Raw genomic sequence first — 19,258 nt, 5'->3', positions numbered from 1 at the left:
TTGCTTGATTGGGACTCTGTCTTAATAACTGTAAGGAAACTGTGAGATTAATTCGTGATTTTTGTCTTTAATCTCCCCATCTCATTAGAGTGAGATAATACATATAATTATGTTTTTCCCCCCTAGACTGACATCTACAGACACCCTTCCTAAAAGCAAATTTCTTGCACTGGGATCCAAATTTCGATACAGTGGCCGGACTCAGGCACAGACCAGACAAGCTAGTGCTCTGATTGACAGGCCTGCCCCACACTTCGAGCGTACAGCAAGCAAACGGGCATCCCGGAGCCTGGATGGAGGTTTGTGTTGAATATTAATGATTTCTTGTGATCCTAACTCATTAAGGGAGAGATCAAAGAAGTTCAGTTGTCTATAAGGGAGCCAAATTAAAGAATCTCAGTGGTAAATGAAATGGATCTTACTAATTGTCTGTTTCAGTGGAATCATCTTAAGAAAAGTAGAACTGAGGTTCTGAGAGAGTAGTAACTGGATCAAGGTTCTGCTGCTTAGTAGTAGTGGATGAAACACCACTGGAATCAGAACTCAAATGCAGAATCTCTACCACAGTGTGAAAACCTCATGTCGTATACTGAACGAAAACCTACTCTTCAATGTTTTTGAATAGTTGTTTTTTCAAGTAGGAAAGAGGAAAAGGGTCTTGGCTCACTAGAGCATTCATTTAAAAAGTTTGCCCTGTGACAATTAGAGATAGAAAAAACAAGCAGTGGTGTTATTGGAGTCTCTAAATTTTGTTTAAATAAAATTGGGAGGAAATAGATAATTTTCATGATTGTGTATACCAACAGAAGATATTCCTGAATTTTTCATAGTCTCAAGGACTTGAGAGTATTCCTGAAATGAAATAAGAAACCATACTCAGTTCTTTATGCCACTTAAAAAAAAAAAAGGTGGCTAATAAATAAAATTTCAGAAGGCAGTAACCAAAATAGAGTATTGTTGATTGTATTTATTAGGGAGTCACCAGAGCCCAGCTTTATGCTATCGACTGTAAGAGGAAGTTGCATGTTACAGAAGTTAAAGGTTTGGGTTCTACCCTCAGATAGACCTGGTTCCAAGCTCAACCCCTGCATTTATGATCTGTCTTCTTGGGCAGCTTACTTAATCTCTGTGCCTTGGTTTTCTCATTTATAAAATGGGCATGGTGATAATAACAATAATAGCTCAGAGAGTTTTCGTGAGGAATAAATCAGATGATGTATATATGGTGCTTAGCACAATGGCCGACACTTAATAAGTGACCCCAGAATATTAGCTATCAGTAAGATATTGTTAATATTCTAGCCACAGCATTATTATTTTGTTTGGTATCATCCAGAATTATGCTGCCATGTTTTGGTTTGTTGCATTATGGGAGCATGTATCAGAGACACCTTGCTCAGTTTAAGAGGAATCCAGAATGAGTCAGCCACACTTGGAAAAGAGATTACCCAAGGAGTAGAACTTTTGTGCTTTCATATTGCAAGTCATGCTTCTGTCTTTCTGATGTTTCTCTACTGTCCTGAGTTTGAAGGGGTTGCTTTAATAGTGAGGACAAAGCAGATTACAGGCTTTGTCTTTTTCAATCATCATGAAGATGCTAGGAATTTGGCTCAAAGGTTAAATAACTTTTCTTAAGATATGATAGCTGTTAAGTGGATTGGAGTACAGGTTGGTTTAACTCCAAAACCCATGTTCTTTCAGATACTTTCTCACTTATTCCTTTGTTCAACAACTTACTTTACCTTTCCTACATGTCAAGTATTGTTTTAGTCACTGGAGATACAGATGTGAATATACAAACATGGTCTCTGCCATCGAAGGGCTTACATTCTATAGGCAAACAGATACAAAACAAAACAGTTTCAGACAGTGATAAGTACTATGAAGAAAATAAAACAGAGTGATGGGTAAAGAGTGTTGGGGAGACCGGGGAACTGTTTGAGATTGAGTGGTCTATATCTAAATTTAGAAGGTCCCTCTGAGGATGTTTGGACTGAGACCTGAATTATGAGAAGGAGTAAGCCATCCCAACATTCGGGGAAGAGCATTCTCAAAGGGGGAGTAGCAAGTACGATGATCTGGAGGTAGGAATGAGCTTGGCATGGGTCTCGATCAGTGCCGTCCCCTCGAACTTTGTGTTCTGACGGAAATCTGTTTGATGATGTCCAGTTTGGTAGGCTGTGGCCACATGTGGCCAGTTACGAACTTGAAACGTGACTATGTAACTAAGGAACTGAATTTTAATTCAATTTAAATTTAAATAGCCATATGTGGCTGGTAGCTCCCCTGTTGGGTAGCATAGGTCTAGATCTTAGTGAATGAGGAGAAAGGAATAAAAAAAAATTTAAAAAAATAAGTGGGGTCGGAGAAGTGGGAGGGGCCAGATTGTATACGGCCTACAAGGCCTTATAAAGAGTTTAGATTTTATTTTGGTTGCAGTGGAAAGCTGTTAGAGGGAGTGATATGATCTGATTTCCATTTTAAAAAGACCACCCTGACTTCTGGGTGAATGCTCCACTGAACGCTCCGCTGAAGGAGCAAAGCAGAAGCATGGTGAAGTCTGTTGCAGGATCTGGGTGAGAGGTGATGACAGCTGGGACTTGAGTATTGGAATGAAGACAGGGAAAAGTGGTCAGAAATACATTTTGGAGGTAGGCCTGACAGAATTACTGATAAATTAAGTGTTGGAGATGGTAAGGAAAAAAAATTCGAAGTTTATTCCTAGGCTTGATCATTTAGTACGATGGGAAAGTCTGAGAGAGAAGCACCGTTGGGGATATAGAAAATCAAGACTTATGATTCGGACAAGGTAAATTTTAGATGGGGTCACTCAATCCTCATGTCTGCCATATTTATATAACACCACCAGCCATCTCCTTCCTTGTCCAGTTAAGTGTCCTGCTTTCGGTTTACCTTGGGTTTGAGGAACTATTGTTTTTATCGTCAATTTTCAGTAAGAAACTGAGGTTGGAAAGTTTAAGCAACGTGTTCAATATCTCACAGATAGTAAGTTGCAAAGCTAGACCTTTGTCTGATGCCATATCCCGTGGCTTTTTCCACTATGTAGAAATTCTTCATTATTTAGATACTATGCCCGTTGTGTCCTTTCTTTCTAATAGCAAAAATAACCAAAGATTCAAATGTTAATGAGCTTTGGTATCTTAAACAAATTAGAAAGCTTTACTTACAGAGAGATTTATGTTACTTTTAGAAATCATATCCCGACTGTCTCTATTTTTCTAGCTGTAGAAATGTCACAATTCAAGACATTAAAAAATCTTGATGTCTCTGTTGACTAGTATTAGCTAGTTCTTATTAAATTGTAGTCTATCTCCAAAAATTTGTCTTCAAAATGCTACGGTAATGGTTGAGATTCCAAAACTAAAACATGTAAGACAATTCTAAGGGAAGATAGTCAGCTTTGGTGGCTTTACTGTTAGTATCAGAGTTTGGGGACTTCGAAAAAATTTTTGGAAATCATTGAGTCAGCCACCTAATTTTATAGAAGTGAAACCTAAAGCCTTAAAAAGTTTGTCCAAAGTTAACATGGTCTGTCTGTTCAAACTTAGGATAGAATCCTGTACGTTTTTTGGTACCTAGATCAGTCACTTTTTACCTTCATATATTCCAGGATGCCTTCTTCCTATCTTTACGTTCTGAGAATTTTTTTGAAGATGTATGATCTTTACTGGTCTTGATAGTTACCATAATTCTTGCTACACTGTAGGTGCTTAATAGATAAATGTTGAAAATAAGATTGTTTTTCCTGTCAGCTGAATGTGAGCAGGATTTTCTGTTCCACTTTATATTGGGTGTTTTAAGTGCATTAGAATATCCTATTACAACTGTTGTCCCTCTCTTTAATTTCTTCTGCCTGGGAGAAAAGTACTTCTTTTTTGTTGTTTAATTTTTCAAACCCTCATTCAAATCCTGATGACTAATGAGTACCTTTTCTTAGTTTGTAGGTCATTTGCATGTCATCATTTCTGAAGTGCCTGTTCCAAACTTTGGCTCATATTTTTATTGTGTTGTCTGTCTTATTAGTTCGTAGGAGTTCTTTTTTTAAAAAAGATTTTTAAAATTTAAATTCAGTTAATTAACATATTATTGGTTTCAGAGGTACGGGTCGGTGATTCATCAGTCTTATATAACATGCAGTGCTGTAAGAATTCTTTATACTTGTCTCACTCCCAGTCTCAGGGAGAAACCATCAGTATTTCATAGCGAAGTATGATGTTTATTCTAGGTTTTGTTAGCTACCTTTTATCAGTTAAGGAAGTTTTCTTTTATTCCTAGTTTCCTAAGTTTTTATCATAAATGAATGGTGACTTTTATCCAGTGCTTTTTAATTCATTGATGGATATATAGTTGGCCTTTGAATAATATGGTTTTGAACTGCCCGGGTACACTTTTGGCAGATTATTTTTGATAAATACAACATAATACTATCAGTGTACTTTCTTTTCCTTACGATTATCTTAACATTTTTCTTTTTTCTAGTTTACTTTATTGTAAGAAAATAGTATATAATATATCTAACATACAAAATATGTGCTAGTCAATGGTTTGTGTTTTCAGTAAGGCTTTCAGCCAACAATAGGCTATTAGGAGTTAAGTGTTTGGGGAGTCAGAAGTTATATACAGATTTTCAACTGTGCAAGAGAGTTGGCACCCCTCTCCCCAGGGCTGTTCAAGGGTCAGCTATAATAATATGACTTTTTTCTCTTTTTATATTATGTGGTGGATTACGTTGACTGACTTTCAGTCGTTAAACCAACTTTGCATTCTTGGAGTCAACACAATTTGATTATAATGTTTTTCTTACGTATTATTTTATAATTTTTTTGTCAACTATTTTCATAAGAGAGATAGGCCTGTCATTTTCCTGTCTTGTAATGTTGTCAGGTTTTAGCATCAAGTGTATGCTGATCTCATAAAATAAACTGAGAAGGATTCCCTCTTTTTCTGTTCTCTGGAAGAGTTTGTGTAAGATTGGTGTTGTGTGGAAGAATTCGCCGATAAAGCCGTCTGGTCCTAGGGATCTCGTTGTGTGGGAGTTCCTTACTTTCAGATTCGATATCTTTATTAGATAAAGGACTGTTAAGATGTTCTAGTTCTTGTTTCAGTTTTGGTAATTGTATTTTTCTAGGAAATGTCTATTCCATCTAAATTGTTTAAAAAGATTTATTTATTTATTTTAGAGAGAGACAGAGAGAGCGGGGGGAGGGGCAGAGGGAGAGGGAGAGAGAGTCCCAAGCAGATTCCATGCCGACCTCAGTGCTGATGCTGGGCTTGATCTCCCAACCCAAGTCAAAACCAAGAGTCGGATGCTTAACCGACTGCACCACCAATGTGCCCCTCCTTCTAAATTTTTAAATTTATTCATATAACGTTGGGTATCTTTTTAATATCTCTAAGAACTTAGCAGTGTCCCCTTTCGTGTTCATGATATTGTGCTTCTTTTTTTCTTGAATAGTCTTGCTACAAATCTATTAATTTTATTAATCTCTTCAAAGAACCAACTTTTGGGGTTTTTTTCATATGGTGTATATTTTTTTTTTTTTAAAGATTTTATTTATTTATTCGACAGAGATAGAGACAGCCAGCGAGAGAGGGAACGCAAGCAGGGGGAGTGGGAGAGGAAGAAGCAGGCTCCCATCGGAGAAGCCTGATGTGGGGCTTGATCCCACAACGCCGGGATCACGCCCTGAGCCGAAGGCAGACGCTTAACCGCTGTGCCACCCAGGCGCCCCCATATGGTGTATATTTTAATTCATGCCAGCTAATATCTTCATTATTTTCTTTCTACTTTTATTGAACTATTGTTTTTCATTTCTTGAAATGGATACCCATCGCTGTTCATTAATTCTTTTTTTTTATAATAATTTTTTATTATGTTATGTTAGTCACCATACAGTACGTCCTTAGTTTTTGATGTAGTGTTCCATGATTCATTATTTGTTCATTATTTCTTACAATCTAATCTTAGAATTTAAGTGACTTGACTAAGGTCACATAGCAACACAACTAGAAGTAGAGTCTAGGATTGTTCTCCTAGACCCATTGTTCTCCTAGACCCATATTCTCCTAGACTCTTCACCATGATGGCTTTTTTTTTTTTTTCCTGGAAGAGGAAGAATAAAAAATACTGATATTCATTGAGTACTTAGTGTGTTCAGGCACTGTTCTAAATATTTTACACGTGGTACTATCTTTTAAGCCTCTGAATTACATATAAACTGAATAGGACACATTTTTTTTTTTTAGTTTTAGTTAGACATTCATTTCCAAATATCTTCTTTTTCTCTGTGTGCTCTCTTTTCGGTATAAGAATTAGAAACAGGTCCATGGAAACTGTATTTCCCTCCTTTTCCTAGATCCTTCTCTATTCATCTTGAGAGAGAGACTTTTCCCTTGTTAGGCCCTCGTCTTTGGGGGGGAAAATATATATATATATATATATATATATATATATATTTGCTACACAATATATATATAGACTATATATATATATATAAGACTACATTTTACAATTTATATATATATAATATATATATATATTATATATATATATATAAAATATAGGCCGCTAAGCTAGAGATGGTATATTAGGGAAACTTTTGCAAGAAGTGTCTTACAAAGGCCCTCACTTTACACTCCCTTTTCTGTTCTCTCTGGTGCTCAGAGCATCTGCTTCACCAGCTGAGAAGCTAAAACGGGTTCAGGTCCCAGTTTATACGTTAGAGTGGTAAGTCACAAAGATAGCTAATAACGATGACAAAGATTTTTCAGCTTATATTTTTGTTGCACTTTTTGCTTTTCAAACCAGTTCCATATATTCCTGTTTAGTACCAACAACCCAGTGAACAAGAAGCATTTAAGAATTCTTGGTTTAATCATGAGGAGACTGGGGCACAAAAAAGTTATATAACTTGTTAGGGTCACATAACAAGACAGTTCAGCCACTTGGTGAGTAGCGGTTACGTGATTCTTGCCAGGGGATATACCCATGTCATCTTCAGAGCTTTAAAACAAAACAAGTGCCCAAGCTTCACTTTTAGATACCTCATCTGTCTGGGGTTTTCTGTTGTTGTTGTTGCTTTTCCAAGATCTGCAGCTGATTTGTGTGGGCCCTCTAAAAATGGAGCCACTGATCCACTGTGTACCTATTGTGCCCATACCATACGAGCAGAGATTGTGCTAGTAAGTAACAGGGCTAGACCTAAAATTTAAGTCTCCTTTTACTCATTATGATGGTTTTGGGTTTTGTTCTTCACTGCTCTAAGATATAACTGTGTCAAAATTTCTGTTGTTTTTAGACAAGAGCAATATAACACTGGAATTAATGGGCCCATAAGATTATCACAACACTCTTCTTTGTCTAGACATTCAGAATTGGGAAATAATTGAATTTTTAAAGTTAAGCATTCTCTATATATGCACCTAAATCTTGTGATAGCTAACAAATAAATTCATAAAACTGAAGAGCCAAAACATCTTAAAAAGCAACCACTACCCCCAATAAATATACTGAAAAGCATTGAATTATACAATCTAAATGGGTGAATTATATCTCAGTCAAGATGTTTAAAAAAAGCAACACCACCGTGATTCTCTGTTGTGAACCATACTTTGTAGTTTTCTTATTGAGAAAAGAAATTTGCTTCCCTCCAGGGTTCCAGGTGAAACCTTTCACTTGAATTGCATATCAGTGTGTGCATGAATAATTTTTTCCCAGCATACTGTTGAAATGATATTAGCCCATAACATAAAAAATACAAGGACTTAGAGGTCTGACATTAAAAGTTATGAATATTTCCGGTTTATGAAAGTATTTCTATATCCATTGAGTATGCCTTCCTAACTGTTCTATAGAGTTAATATCTTCTACATTTTACAAATGGTGAAACTTTATGCCTCTGTTTCTAACTGCCAGTTTCCACACTTATACCTACTTTTCCACAGACAGTACAGATTGCCAGGGCTAGGAATACTGAAGACAAAAATCATTTGGCTCTGCAGTATTAGTATTGGATTAAAACCAAATGCAAGTGGCAAAATAACACATGGTGAAAGCATGGGCTATGTTTCTATGATGCCAGGCAGAGTTGAATTAATTCTTTGAGAGGAGGTGTGAATACACATGTATAATGATAGTTTAACACAACTGTGAGCAAAATATTTTGTCACATTCCCCTGTGTTGTTAGATTTGGTCTGCCATCTGCCATTCTTGCATTGAGTAGCTTAGAGCACCCAGGAGTAGCAAGAACTTGCAAAAGGCCACAGAATTTTCATTGGAAGATAGACGATTCCTGTGTTTCTCCTGTTTTTCCTGTGTATCCTTTGAGGAATGATTTCTTTCACTGGAGATCATTACTGGGTAACAAGCATTTTTTTCTTGGACTTGTATGTACAAAGTAGTTGTAAATTCCAATTTTTTGTGTTCTAATTCGTGGAATTCCTTTGTTTTAGCTAATATTTACTACTTATAAATCTAAATTTATCAAGATAAATTCGGGGACGCGTTGGTGGCTCATTCAGTTACGTGTCAGACTCTTGATTTCGGCTCAGGTCATGATCTCAGGGTTGTGAGATGGAGCCTTGCTTTGGGCTGGGCTGGCACTGCTTAAGATTCTCTGCAGAGTCTTCTTAAAATTCTCTCTTTCTCCCTCTCCCTCTGCCCCTCCCCCACTTGGGCACATTATCTCTCTGTCTCTCAAAAAAAAAAAAACACCCCAAAATCTTTTTTAAAAAGATAAATTCAGTATATTCAGTTTCAGAAGGCAGGAAAGCATGCAGTAAAAGTTGTAGGGATTCCCATACAAAATAATTAAAATTTAAACATCTCAGTACGGAAAGGATAATGATTGATCTGTTATCAGAAATATTAAATCACATGGAGGGGCGCATGGGTGGTTCGGTCGGGTAAGCATCCAACTAGATCTCATCTCAGGTCTTGATCTCAGGGTCGTGAGTTCAAGCCCCGAGTTGGGCTACATGCTGGGCGTGGAGCCTACTTAAAAAATAAATAAATAAATCATGTGGAGACACAGTGCATTCCTAGACATTGCCAGGTAAGTGAGGTTACTACAAAGTATATATATGGTATTTTTTAGTTCCTGAAAGAGTGAAGGTAAAAATCATGAAAAGAATATGAGTAGTTGTTTTTGAAGTAAGCGATCTGAAACTTAGCTGCCTAACAGTCCAAACCAAAACAACTATTAACTCTGAAAAGATCAAGCTTTTGTCATAAGTCTATTTTGCGTATTGTCCCTAAAACAGTCTATATACAGCGTTTTCCCTAAGTCAAGGTTTCTTAATCTCAGCAGCCTTGGCCAGTACCCTCTCCTACTTCTCTCCCCAGTTGCGGCAATCAAAAATGTCTCCAGACATTCCCATATTCTCTGAGGGACAAAATGACTCGTGGTTGAGAACCACTGCCCTAGATATATTAGAGAAGAGGGACTGTAATACAAATGGATAAGATTCTGAGAGAGGGCAGGACAGAACCCAGAGGATTTTCTTTTTTTTTTTTTTTTTAAGGGCTAAAGGCCAAAGGTTTTGAATTCATGTTATTTTAATCAAATGACTTATTAAAAGGGAAAGTATCTGGTTCAAAGATTTGCCCTTAAGCATCAAAAAGTGTACATATCTTAGAAGATCAACTTATCAAGTTATTTTGTAATTGTTCCAAGCAGACTTCCTAGAAGAAATCAGACTTGATCCTTTTTTTCCCAGAACATATTTTTTTAGGTTCCTAAAAACCACCTATGTAGAAATGGATCTGTATTTCAGTATGGCTTCATGAAAGAAGTCAGACTTAATTAACCTCTCTTTTTTTTCTCCACAGACTACATGGCAGGTTCTTGAAACTAACAGAGTACAAGGTTAAACAGTCTTGCTCACTTTTTAATAAAAAGATTTTTAATTTCTTATTTTGAGCCCCTCCACCCCCTTATGGAACATGATAGTACAGTTTAGCTTTTCTGTTTTAGCTTTTTTAATGCCATTAGTTTCCTGGCAGAGCACTAATGATTTATTCTTTGCCTTCTGTAGGATAGCCCTCTGGACACTGTGTCCTGGATTCACAATTAGTTTACCTGGTGACTCTGAAGTAGTATAGTGACTCTGGCCTTCACTTATTCTTTCTTTTTCCCTTTCTCATGTAGCAGCGGCTGTTGATGCAGACCGAAGTCCTCGGCCCACCTCTGCACCAGCCATTGCTCAGAGTGAGGACACAGAGGTTTCTAAAGCACAGGAGGAAACTGTGAAGGTTGAAGAGCAAAAGGAAGAAGTGCCACCTGAGCAATCTGAGCCAGAGCCCACAGAAGCGTGGAAGGTAAGTCCAAATATCTGGCCTGGTCACTTTCTGGTTGTTTTTTTTTTTTTTTTAATTTTTTATTTATATTCAATTAGCGCTTTCTGATTTAGACGTGTTAACTCCTTAGCCAGGAAGGTTTTCAAAGCATTGAGTCTTGTCGAATTCTAACAATATTATTTCTTCTTTACTCTTTCTAAAAGAAAGTATTCTCCGTGAACCTATAAAGATATTTTCATAGAATTATGTCATGAAGACTAAACCATCCAAGAAGTTTTCAGGTGACCTACCTACACTGTTACCTAACTTATATCTTTAAAAAAAAAAAAAAAAAAAAAGAGCCGGTAAAGCACATCAGCACTGTGATCATCTGCTTGTGATCATCTGCTTTTGAAAATGATTTTTACTCATCCAGAAGGAATCTCCACATTCCTTTTTAAGAGTAAGCTCTGCTAATAGAATTAAAATACAATTTGATTTCCTAAGATGAGTAAACATGCAGCATACCCAGAGAATATCCCGGTTAGTGTTACATAAAGCACATCTATGTGGTTGTTCAAATTGTTTACAAAAAGGTGAAGATCCTTATGTAGGAGCGATTATGCCACTGAATTGCTTCTAGTTCTGAGTTGATTGTACCCACAGTCCACTGGCCTTGTCGAAAAATCACCAATTAGATTTCCCAGGACTAACAGTAGCTGGACTGATCTTTTATGTGTTGATAAGCTTTTTAAACACATTTAAGTAGTGATGGGGTTGAGATGTTCACATTTACTGACATAAATACAAGTATCACTATTGGCAACAGAAATTAATAGAGGCAGTTTTTAAAAGAAAAATTACATATGTCTGTTAAGAAATTTAAAACCAAAAAAAATTTTTTAAGCCATGTAAGACCTTAGTAAGTGCTCTCATCTTGGTAGATGGATTAATCCTGTTCTTTTGGACCCAGTTCAGTATCCAGTTTATCTGTAGAGCAGTGGCCAATTTGGCTTTGTTTTGACTGTATTTAAAAAAAAAAACCCAAAACTATTCAACACGACATGCTGTTTTTACTGTCCTTTGGGACCATCTTGAGTCCAAAGAGGAAAAAAAAATTGAGCAAATGGTGGATATTTGCCTTTTTTTTTTTTTTTTTTTTTACCTAGCCAGATGTGTATGACATTGGCCATAATGTTCAGTATCAACAGTGCCTGTTTAAGGTTAGACTACCCCAGTTTTTAATGTTAGGATATCTCATCTGGCACTTTTGACTATTCCTCCATTTGTTGTACTAACCGGAAAGTGTTGGATTACTGGAATTGGCAAAGGAATCTTTTTGAGAGGCTAACATTCCTTTAGTGTCCTGCTAACATACTTGTTCTTTTTTTTTTTTTTTTTTTTAAGATTTTATGTATTTATTTGAGAGAGAGAGCACAAGCAGGGGGAATGGCAGACAGAGGGAGAAGCAGACTCCTCACTGAGCAGGGAGCCCAACGCGGGGCTCGATCCCAGGATCATGGGATCATGACCTGAGCCGAAGGCAGATGCTTAACTGACTGAGCCACCCAGGTGCCCCCATGCTTGTTCTTTAGCCTATAAGTCAGACACAGGTATCTTCAAGAATAGGTTCCCATTGCTCTTGGGACCTTCACAGAGGGGAGAGATCACTTCCTGGTATATGCTTCCCATTTAAGTGCCAGTAGGTGGTTTTCTTGCTGATTAATTCTGTGTACGTATATGTTTTGAGATACTTGTGTAGAGATCAGACCGAAAACCACCTCTGATGACCTTCTATTACTGTACTAGTAGTGACAGAATTAAGGGTGACTCTGAGTTGATTTTATTTATGGCAATAGAAAATAATTGTGGAATTTACCTGAAGCCATAATTATTATATAAAGCAATAGTAGTAACAAAATAACCTTGTAACACTATATAAATTTCATCACCTAACACGAATTTGGTGCCAGATAGAGGGTAGCTTTTTGCATCTTGAGTCATTTGACAAGACCGATTTTGCAGGTGTAGAATTGTATCTTGCCCCTATGTACACCTTTATCTCATTTAATATTCTCTGAAGGGGCATGACTGACTACCTTTGCTACTTGGCCTCCACTCTTAGACTGAAGTAGAGGCTCTCAATTTCTTGCTGTTAGAAAAAAGCAAAAGGTCGTTATTCACTGAAACAAGTAATTTAAGCTTTACAAAATAATTTAAAACTACCATTGGCTAAACATTCACAACTCTGTGGATATATTATCTCCACTTTATCAATAAAAGACTTAAACTCAGAGAGGTGAAATAACTTGCTAATGACCACACAGCAGATACAATGGGATTCATAGTAGAAATGACCCAAATTGTCAGTTATCCTGGTAGTTAAAAGTACCGTAGCTGGATGTGCTTATGATTTGACAGTATCACAAAGTTTGGTGTTATGTTCTCTACCTTCTGTCCTGGGGAAGATAGCACAGTGACATGTACTCCAAGGTAATGCTGCCAAGTGTGATTAAAAAGAATGTGTCAAAACCACAGATTGGTGAGGCTCTACAAAGAAGTTAATGATACAAAATGATTGATTTGATCCTTAATAAAACGTTTTATAATTTTGAAATACCTACAGCTTTAGGCATTGCTCACTCTAGAATGCTTCCTCTTAATAGTCTGTCTGGGTTTCTTAAATTTATACTTATGCCATTTTGGGTGTATAAAATGACTATTACTAAAGGAATTTCAAAGCTAGGTAGGAGGCCTTAGTTATTCTCTTCCTACTATTAAGGATGAATCTTGTTCATCCACCAAACACATGGGCTCCAGCTCCCTGGAGAGGAGATTACAGAGTGCTGAATGTTGCCGCTGAGCCCTGTGTATGCTTATTCATAAATCGGCCTGGGAAGTAATTGCATGCATCAGTAACAATTTGGATTGAGTTTATTTTGATGTTTTGTTGTCTAATAAACTCAAGGGTGAAACTGCCTCCTTAAATATATTGATCAACTAACCATTTTTTTTTTGTATTTACCCGCCTTGTGTCATATGTGGTTTATTATATATGTGCTTTGCCTGTAAAGATTTTCTTTTTGTTTTTTTGTCATGTATGTCCTACCTTGATATCTTCATTCGTAAATTTGTTTTTAAATGTTAAAGTACTTTTAGATCATTAAAAAAAGCCAAAACCAAAACACATGACTTATTTAAGCCCAAATTATTTTTTGTATAAGTATTTTTTTGTCAATGAGTGTAAAAATGTTTTCTTCATCGATAATTATCTTAATTTTCTTTTGTGATCATTCGGCTGTCCATATTACCTCTTCAGCCTCGAACATATGATGGTGAACTAACAGATGACCGTGGAGAGTAATGTCCTTTCCTGTCACACCCCCATCAGACTGCACCCTGTTGATTACGGATCAGCTTAGTTTGCAACCAGCTTAAAGATGCGGCTTATTTGGAAATAATGCTACTCGTAGAAACCTACTAACCTAAAATGTTTCTTACCACTTTATTTTTTAAATGTAGGTGGAAAAAACCCACATCGAGGTCACAGTACCCACCTCAAATGGTGACCAAACTCAGGTTTGTGCCAACCGGCCACTTGTTCCTCTTCTCCTCCCTCCTCAATATTTTTCTTCTCCCCAACTCCCTTCCCTTAAAAAATATTACAAAATAAAGGTTCAAACAAACTTCAATGAGCCAATATTTTATCATTTTTCTTTTCTTTCTTTTTTTTTAAATAATGGCAAAACAGAAGCTTGCAGAAAAAACTGAAGATCTGATAAGAATGAGGAAGGTCAGCCATTTTTCACTTTCACAAAACTACATTACCGCCACCCATGCTGACTTCTGCAGTGCATTAAAAAGACAGTGATCCATTCTTTTCATTGATTTCTCTTCATCAGAAATTACTTTCAAATCGCAGATATATATCTGCGCATATATATATTTGCATACCCTCACATACATACGTATACCGAAGAAATTATAATCCTATACTATGTGTTGACATTTTTCATTAAAAAAAACTTTCTAGGACAAAAATATCCTTTCAAACACAATGAAATAACTAGTGAAGACCAAACCTATCCTTCGTAATTAAACTTTGTGAGAAATATGTCAGTGGCACCTACTCTTGGAATCGTGGACAGTATTTGATACGTACTTAGTACGGAAACCGTCATAGCAGCAACTCCTGGTATGGTTAGTAACTGTGTGTTTTGCTGCTCTGTGCCCGTTCTTCCCAACCATAGAGTGGGATGTATCAGTTCTTACTGAAGAGAATATTGACGAATCATGTACAAAGTGCCCTTCGATCTTTCTTACGAAAGATATTAGAGATACACATACTGTGGTATTACTAAGTATAAAGTATGTCTCAAAAAGGTGAATAATGTTTTAAAGCATTTCTCTGTGCCATGGAACATGGAATTTCAAAGCTTCTTAAAGTCATGTATTTTAAGATAACCCTCAAACAGTTCAATTTCAAAAATGAGCGTAAAACAGCTTATTATGTAAGAAGCCAATGAAGCCAGGAGCACTGTCTGTTTAAGTAAGGTCATCACTTTCTTCCATCGTTCATGAATAGGGTCATCCGTTTTCTAGTGGTAATGTGTTCTCTGTGTGTCCTTGTAGTTTTGTGACCATTTCATGTTGGCATATGCTGCGCTGTGGACGTTTAATTTTTTTGGTTTGCCAATTTGCAGTTTTTTCCCGCAAGAACAACATTTTAATTTTTTATGCTTTTCTGTTTTTCCCTCTTTCATTTTCACAGAAAAAGAGAGAGAGACTAGATGGTGAAAACATTTATATCAGACATAGCAATTTAATGTTGGAGGTTTGTATGAACTTGAAGCTTATTTCAGTTGGTTGCCTATAACCTTCTGCATCCTTTGCAATCATCCCTTTCTTTATGCTGCGTTTGGTTTTGCATGCCATTGCATGAAAGAATTTTAGGTTTAAAATGCTTTTGCATGTTGGTAAACATGAAGATATGCAACCATCTCTCCTTCTGACTCTTTTTAGTTTCCATCTGTCATACTTATCTAAAAAATATATGATTGGGACTACCTCTGCTTCTCGCGGTTCCATGGTTTTACCCACTTGTAGAAAATTCTACATCACTGTTAAAAACTCCTTGAATTTTCCAAGAGTGTAAACTCCTATGTGTCCCAGGCATCAAATTTGTACTATTTTTTTTTTCATCTTCTGAACTGAGAGAGTGTGGAAAAGTAGGAGAAATGATCACAATTCAAAATGGACTTAAAAATTGGGGATACCAGAAAATGACAGGACGGTCAGGAAAATTAAAAAAAAAAAAAAAGGAAAGAGGGGACCTGGTATTTAATCAGTAGTTAATATGATATAAGATAGTCTAGTTACAAAAACAGGTCTATGGGCATAAGATTATTATATTAAAGATAAGAATATTGAGCCTTAGAGAAATTAATTTACCTGTGGTCACAAAGCCAGTAAATTGGTAAAGCTAGGATTTGAGTTAGGGTCTCTCTATCTATCTGTATTAAACTCTACTTTTTCCATTCAGAAATAGCAACATACTGTCTACTATAGGAATTGTAAGGTCATTTTTTCATTACATTCAACAATGATGAGATTATTACCAGACTTATATTAATATACTTCTCTAGTTTGGGGCTTCACATTGGATAGGGAAATATAAAACTAATTAGAAGAGTAGGGGAACTCTGTGAGGAAAACATAAAGCACCTGGAGTTATCTATGTGGAAAACACTGAGGCTACGTTAGTTTACACCTCACAAAACTCATATAAAAGCTGATCAGATTATCTTACGATTTTGCACAAGACAGAGCCAAAAGAAATGAATGGAACTCTGATACTGGGGATTTAACTTAAAATTGAAGGAAATATAAATATAGAGGAAGATGATAAACATTGTTTTCGCCTTCAGGAAACTTAACAATGTATAGAAGAAAGGAGGAGAAAGACAATAAATAAACAGGTGAAAAAATAGCGATAAAATGATTTCAAGTTATTATAGAAGCTATGAAGGAAATAAGCTGCATGCTGTGCCAAGAAAGATCTACTCTGAATAAGATGGACAGGGAAGTTGTCTCTGGAGAGATAACATATTAGCTGAGACCTGAAAGATGAACATACAAGAAGTGTGCTAAATATTATTAAGCTGGAAATCTGGAGAAACTTTTCTGGATGGATTGCTGGTTTAATATAATGGCCTCCTCCTTCCTTAACCTTGTCTTATTTTTTTGTCAAAACATATATTTTGAGTGCTTGTGATGTATAAGGTACTTTAATAGAAGTGATAAAAATTATGGCCAGCCTTCATTAATCATGTACTGTGCGATGGGCTCAGTACCAAATGCTTTACGTACATTTACCTCTTGCAACATGAGGTTTTTAATTTTTTTTTAAAGATTTTATTTTATTTATTTTTATTTATTTGAAGAGATAGAGACAGCCAGCGAGAGAGGGAACACAAGCAGGGGGAGTGGGAGAGGAAGAAGCAGGTTCCCAGTGGAGGAGCCTGATGTGGGGCTCGATCCCAGAACACTGGGATCACGCCCTGAGCCGAAGGCAGACACTTAACGACTGTGCCACCCAGGTGCCCCCCAACATGAGGTTTTTTAAGGCTGGGCTCTAGGATATTTCAAACTCGGCAACTAGATCTCTGCTCGAGCTCATAACTGAAACTAGATGTGAATGGTTCTGCTTCTGGGATTAGGAAGGATTAAGTCAGTTGATGTCCTTGTACTTGGCCATGTAACATCTCCCAATCCCAAACATGCCCTTTTCTTCACTAGTCCATCTTTAGTGCTTCCTTTTGACTGGAACCTGGAGTACCAATCATATATTTGTCATGTGTTCAACGAGGTGTGTTATGGCTTCTGAGACTCACAGAGTCCCTGTGTGTGATGTGTTTTTTCCCCCAGCATTGCATTGATAGCCACAAGAGGGGGTTTCTAAATAAGTGCGTGTTTGAAAATTAAAACTACTAACTACTTTTTGAGAGTATTTTATATTTAACGGTTTGGTTTGGCTGATGCTAAAATTATAAGATGATAAGCATCAAAAAGTATCTAGCCTAAAAACAGCCAAAGTAATTTGGCTAACCATCATTCTCTAGTTACGGTAAAAAAAAAAAAAAAAAAAAAAAAAAAAAGTCTCCCTCCCTGCCCCCCCACCCCATAAGGATGTTCTCTCGTTATCTGTCACTCTAGCAGTTTTTTTTTTTTTTAAAGCATCTCTCCTACCCCACCCCCACTAATGCTTTGTTCTGGCCAAATAAGGTCGAGTTCATTTTTAGATCTACCGCCGCCTCCTCCATCTCCCAGAGAGAACCTGTAGCAAGTGTCTATGACAAATTCTATTTGGAACAGGTCCCTTTGAGATCTTAATTTTACTCTGTGCCCCCACAGGTTTCTAACAGAGCCAGCTAAGAAGGATGGAGAAAGCTCCTTCAGAAGCTACTGTTTTATTGAAACATGTATTTTCTCAGGTTCCAAGCCAATCAAAAGCTAGGCAGAAGAGTAACAAATCACCACTCTCATATTAAGAGGCTATCCCAGAGAGTTATGGTTTTACCGTAGCATCTCTTGCCCATTTTTGTTTTGCTCCATTCATACTTGTAATTCTCCCAATTGGGTTAAGTTGTTCTCGGACCAAGCAGATTTAACTTCCAGTTAGGAGCTGGGTCACAGGGCCTTACATGCCTTGTGGGTCTCGGTTGCTCATCCTACTACTGAGTCTTTGACCAAGCTTGTTCATGCTTTTCTTTAGCTAGTAAACATGCTTTTCTTGCTTTCAGCTAGAATAAAAGTGCACACTGTTGTTTCCCCATGGTGAAGCCCATATTCATGGGCTATACTCACATTGTATCCCAACAAGCAAGAGGTAATTTTACGGGGGAAGCTACAGGATTGCCCTTTTTGGGTTAGTTTTCTCTTTGATCTCAGAGCAAATATACATGGTTTAGTCTTGCAAAAATAAAAAGAATGGACTAGTAAGTGAGTTTTCTGAATGAATATCTCCAGAATCAAAATTATGTGGTGTGCCTCAAAAGTTCTTTTTCCTATGCTATTTTCCCTTTGACATTGCTTTTGAAAAATTTTTATTTAAAGCATACATTGCTCCTGAAAAGATTTTTCAAGCAATTTTTTATTTAAATGAGTTCTAATTTTTTCCCCCCAAATGTGGTGCATTTCCACAAAGAAAGAAAGACAGGCTAATCTCAAAATTTACATAGCATATTAAAAGATATATTTAATATTATGCTTTTCTTGGATACAGAGCTGCCGTGATATATAATAAACACAGAATTTTTAGCATTCATCAAGTGACAGGCTCCCACACATCTTGATTTCAAGCATAGATCTTCTGAGCTTTTTTGGAGAAGTGTGTTAGACAAAGAACATTTCAGTTTTTGTCTTTAAGTTGTATTTCCCATTTTATTTCTGGCCAGGTCTACCTTTTGAAAGTTTTATATGCCTCCTGTTACATAAAGCTGAATGCTATTTTTAGCTTTATTAACCTTAGCTTTGATCCTTTCTCCCTGAAGTGAATATTAAACCTAGTTGTCCAGTATCCAGATCTGCTGGAACAGTTGGGATACTTTAAATTGTCAAGGAGAAATATAAGGTATTTGATGAATTCTTGTTAAATTACTTCCAATCCATTGAAAGTTACTGGAAGAAGGTCCCTATTTTGAATTCTACTAAGGGATGAAGTAAAGCTGTCAGAAGCTGGAAGGCATAAGGCTTTTTTTTTTTTTTTTTTAGTATTTTATTTATTTACTCGAGAGAGAGAGAGAGCACAAAGGGAGAGAGAGAAGAAGACCCCCACTGATCAGGTTGCCGGATCCAGAGCTCAGTCCCAGGAGCCTGGGATCATGACCTGAGCCAAAGGCAGACGCTTAACCGACTGAGCCTCCCAGGCGCCCTGGAAGGCACAAGGCTTTTAGTTTGCA

General features: G+C 36.8%; 1 protein-coding gene across 11 annotated transcripts in view; it reads left to right on the top strand.

The window, feature by feature from the left end:
• EPB41 (erythrocyte membrane protein band 4.1) overlaps window positions 1-19,258 on the top strand; it is a 189,843-nt gene that overhangs the window by 129,932 nt on the left and 40,653 nt on the right. For 6 of the 11 annotated variants that reach the window (XM_045782662.2, XM_045782668.2, XM_045782673.2 and 3 more), the window contains exons 11-15: window positions 127-299; window positions 10,171-10,340; window positions 13,821-13,877; window positions 14,050-14,091; window positions 15,070-15,132. In XM_045782662.2, the coding sequence (XP_045638618.1) occupies window positions 127-299; window positions 10,171-10,340; window positions 13,821-13,877; window positions 14,050-14,091; window positions 15,070-15,132 (505 nt within the window). The remainder of the gene's footprint in view (window positions 1-126; window positions 300-10,170; window positions 10,341-13,820; window positions 13,878-14,049; window positions 14,092-15,069; window positions 15,133-19,258) is intronic. The other 5 variants (XM_045782676.2, XM_045782678.2, XM_045782675.2 and 2 more) reach the window with 4 other exon arrangements.

Source organism: Ursus americanus, chromosome 33 (assembly GCF_024610735.1).
Source record: "Ursus americanus isolate L20-20 chromosome 33, mUrsAme1.1.p, whole genome shotgun sequence".
NCBI classification, from domain to species: domain Eukaryota; kingdom Metazoa; phylum Chordata; class Mammalia; order Carnivora; family Ursidae; genus Ursus; species Ursus americanus.
The sequence above is the reverse complement of the archived record's forward strand: the minus strand, read 5'-3'. Positions and strand labels throughout refer to the sequence as shown.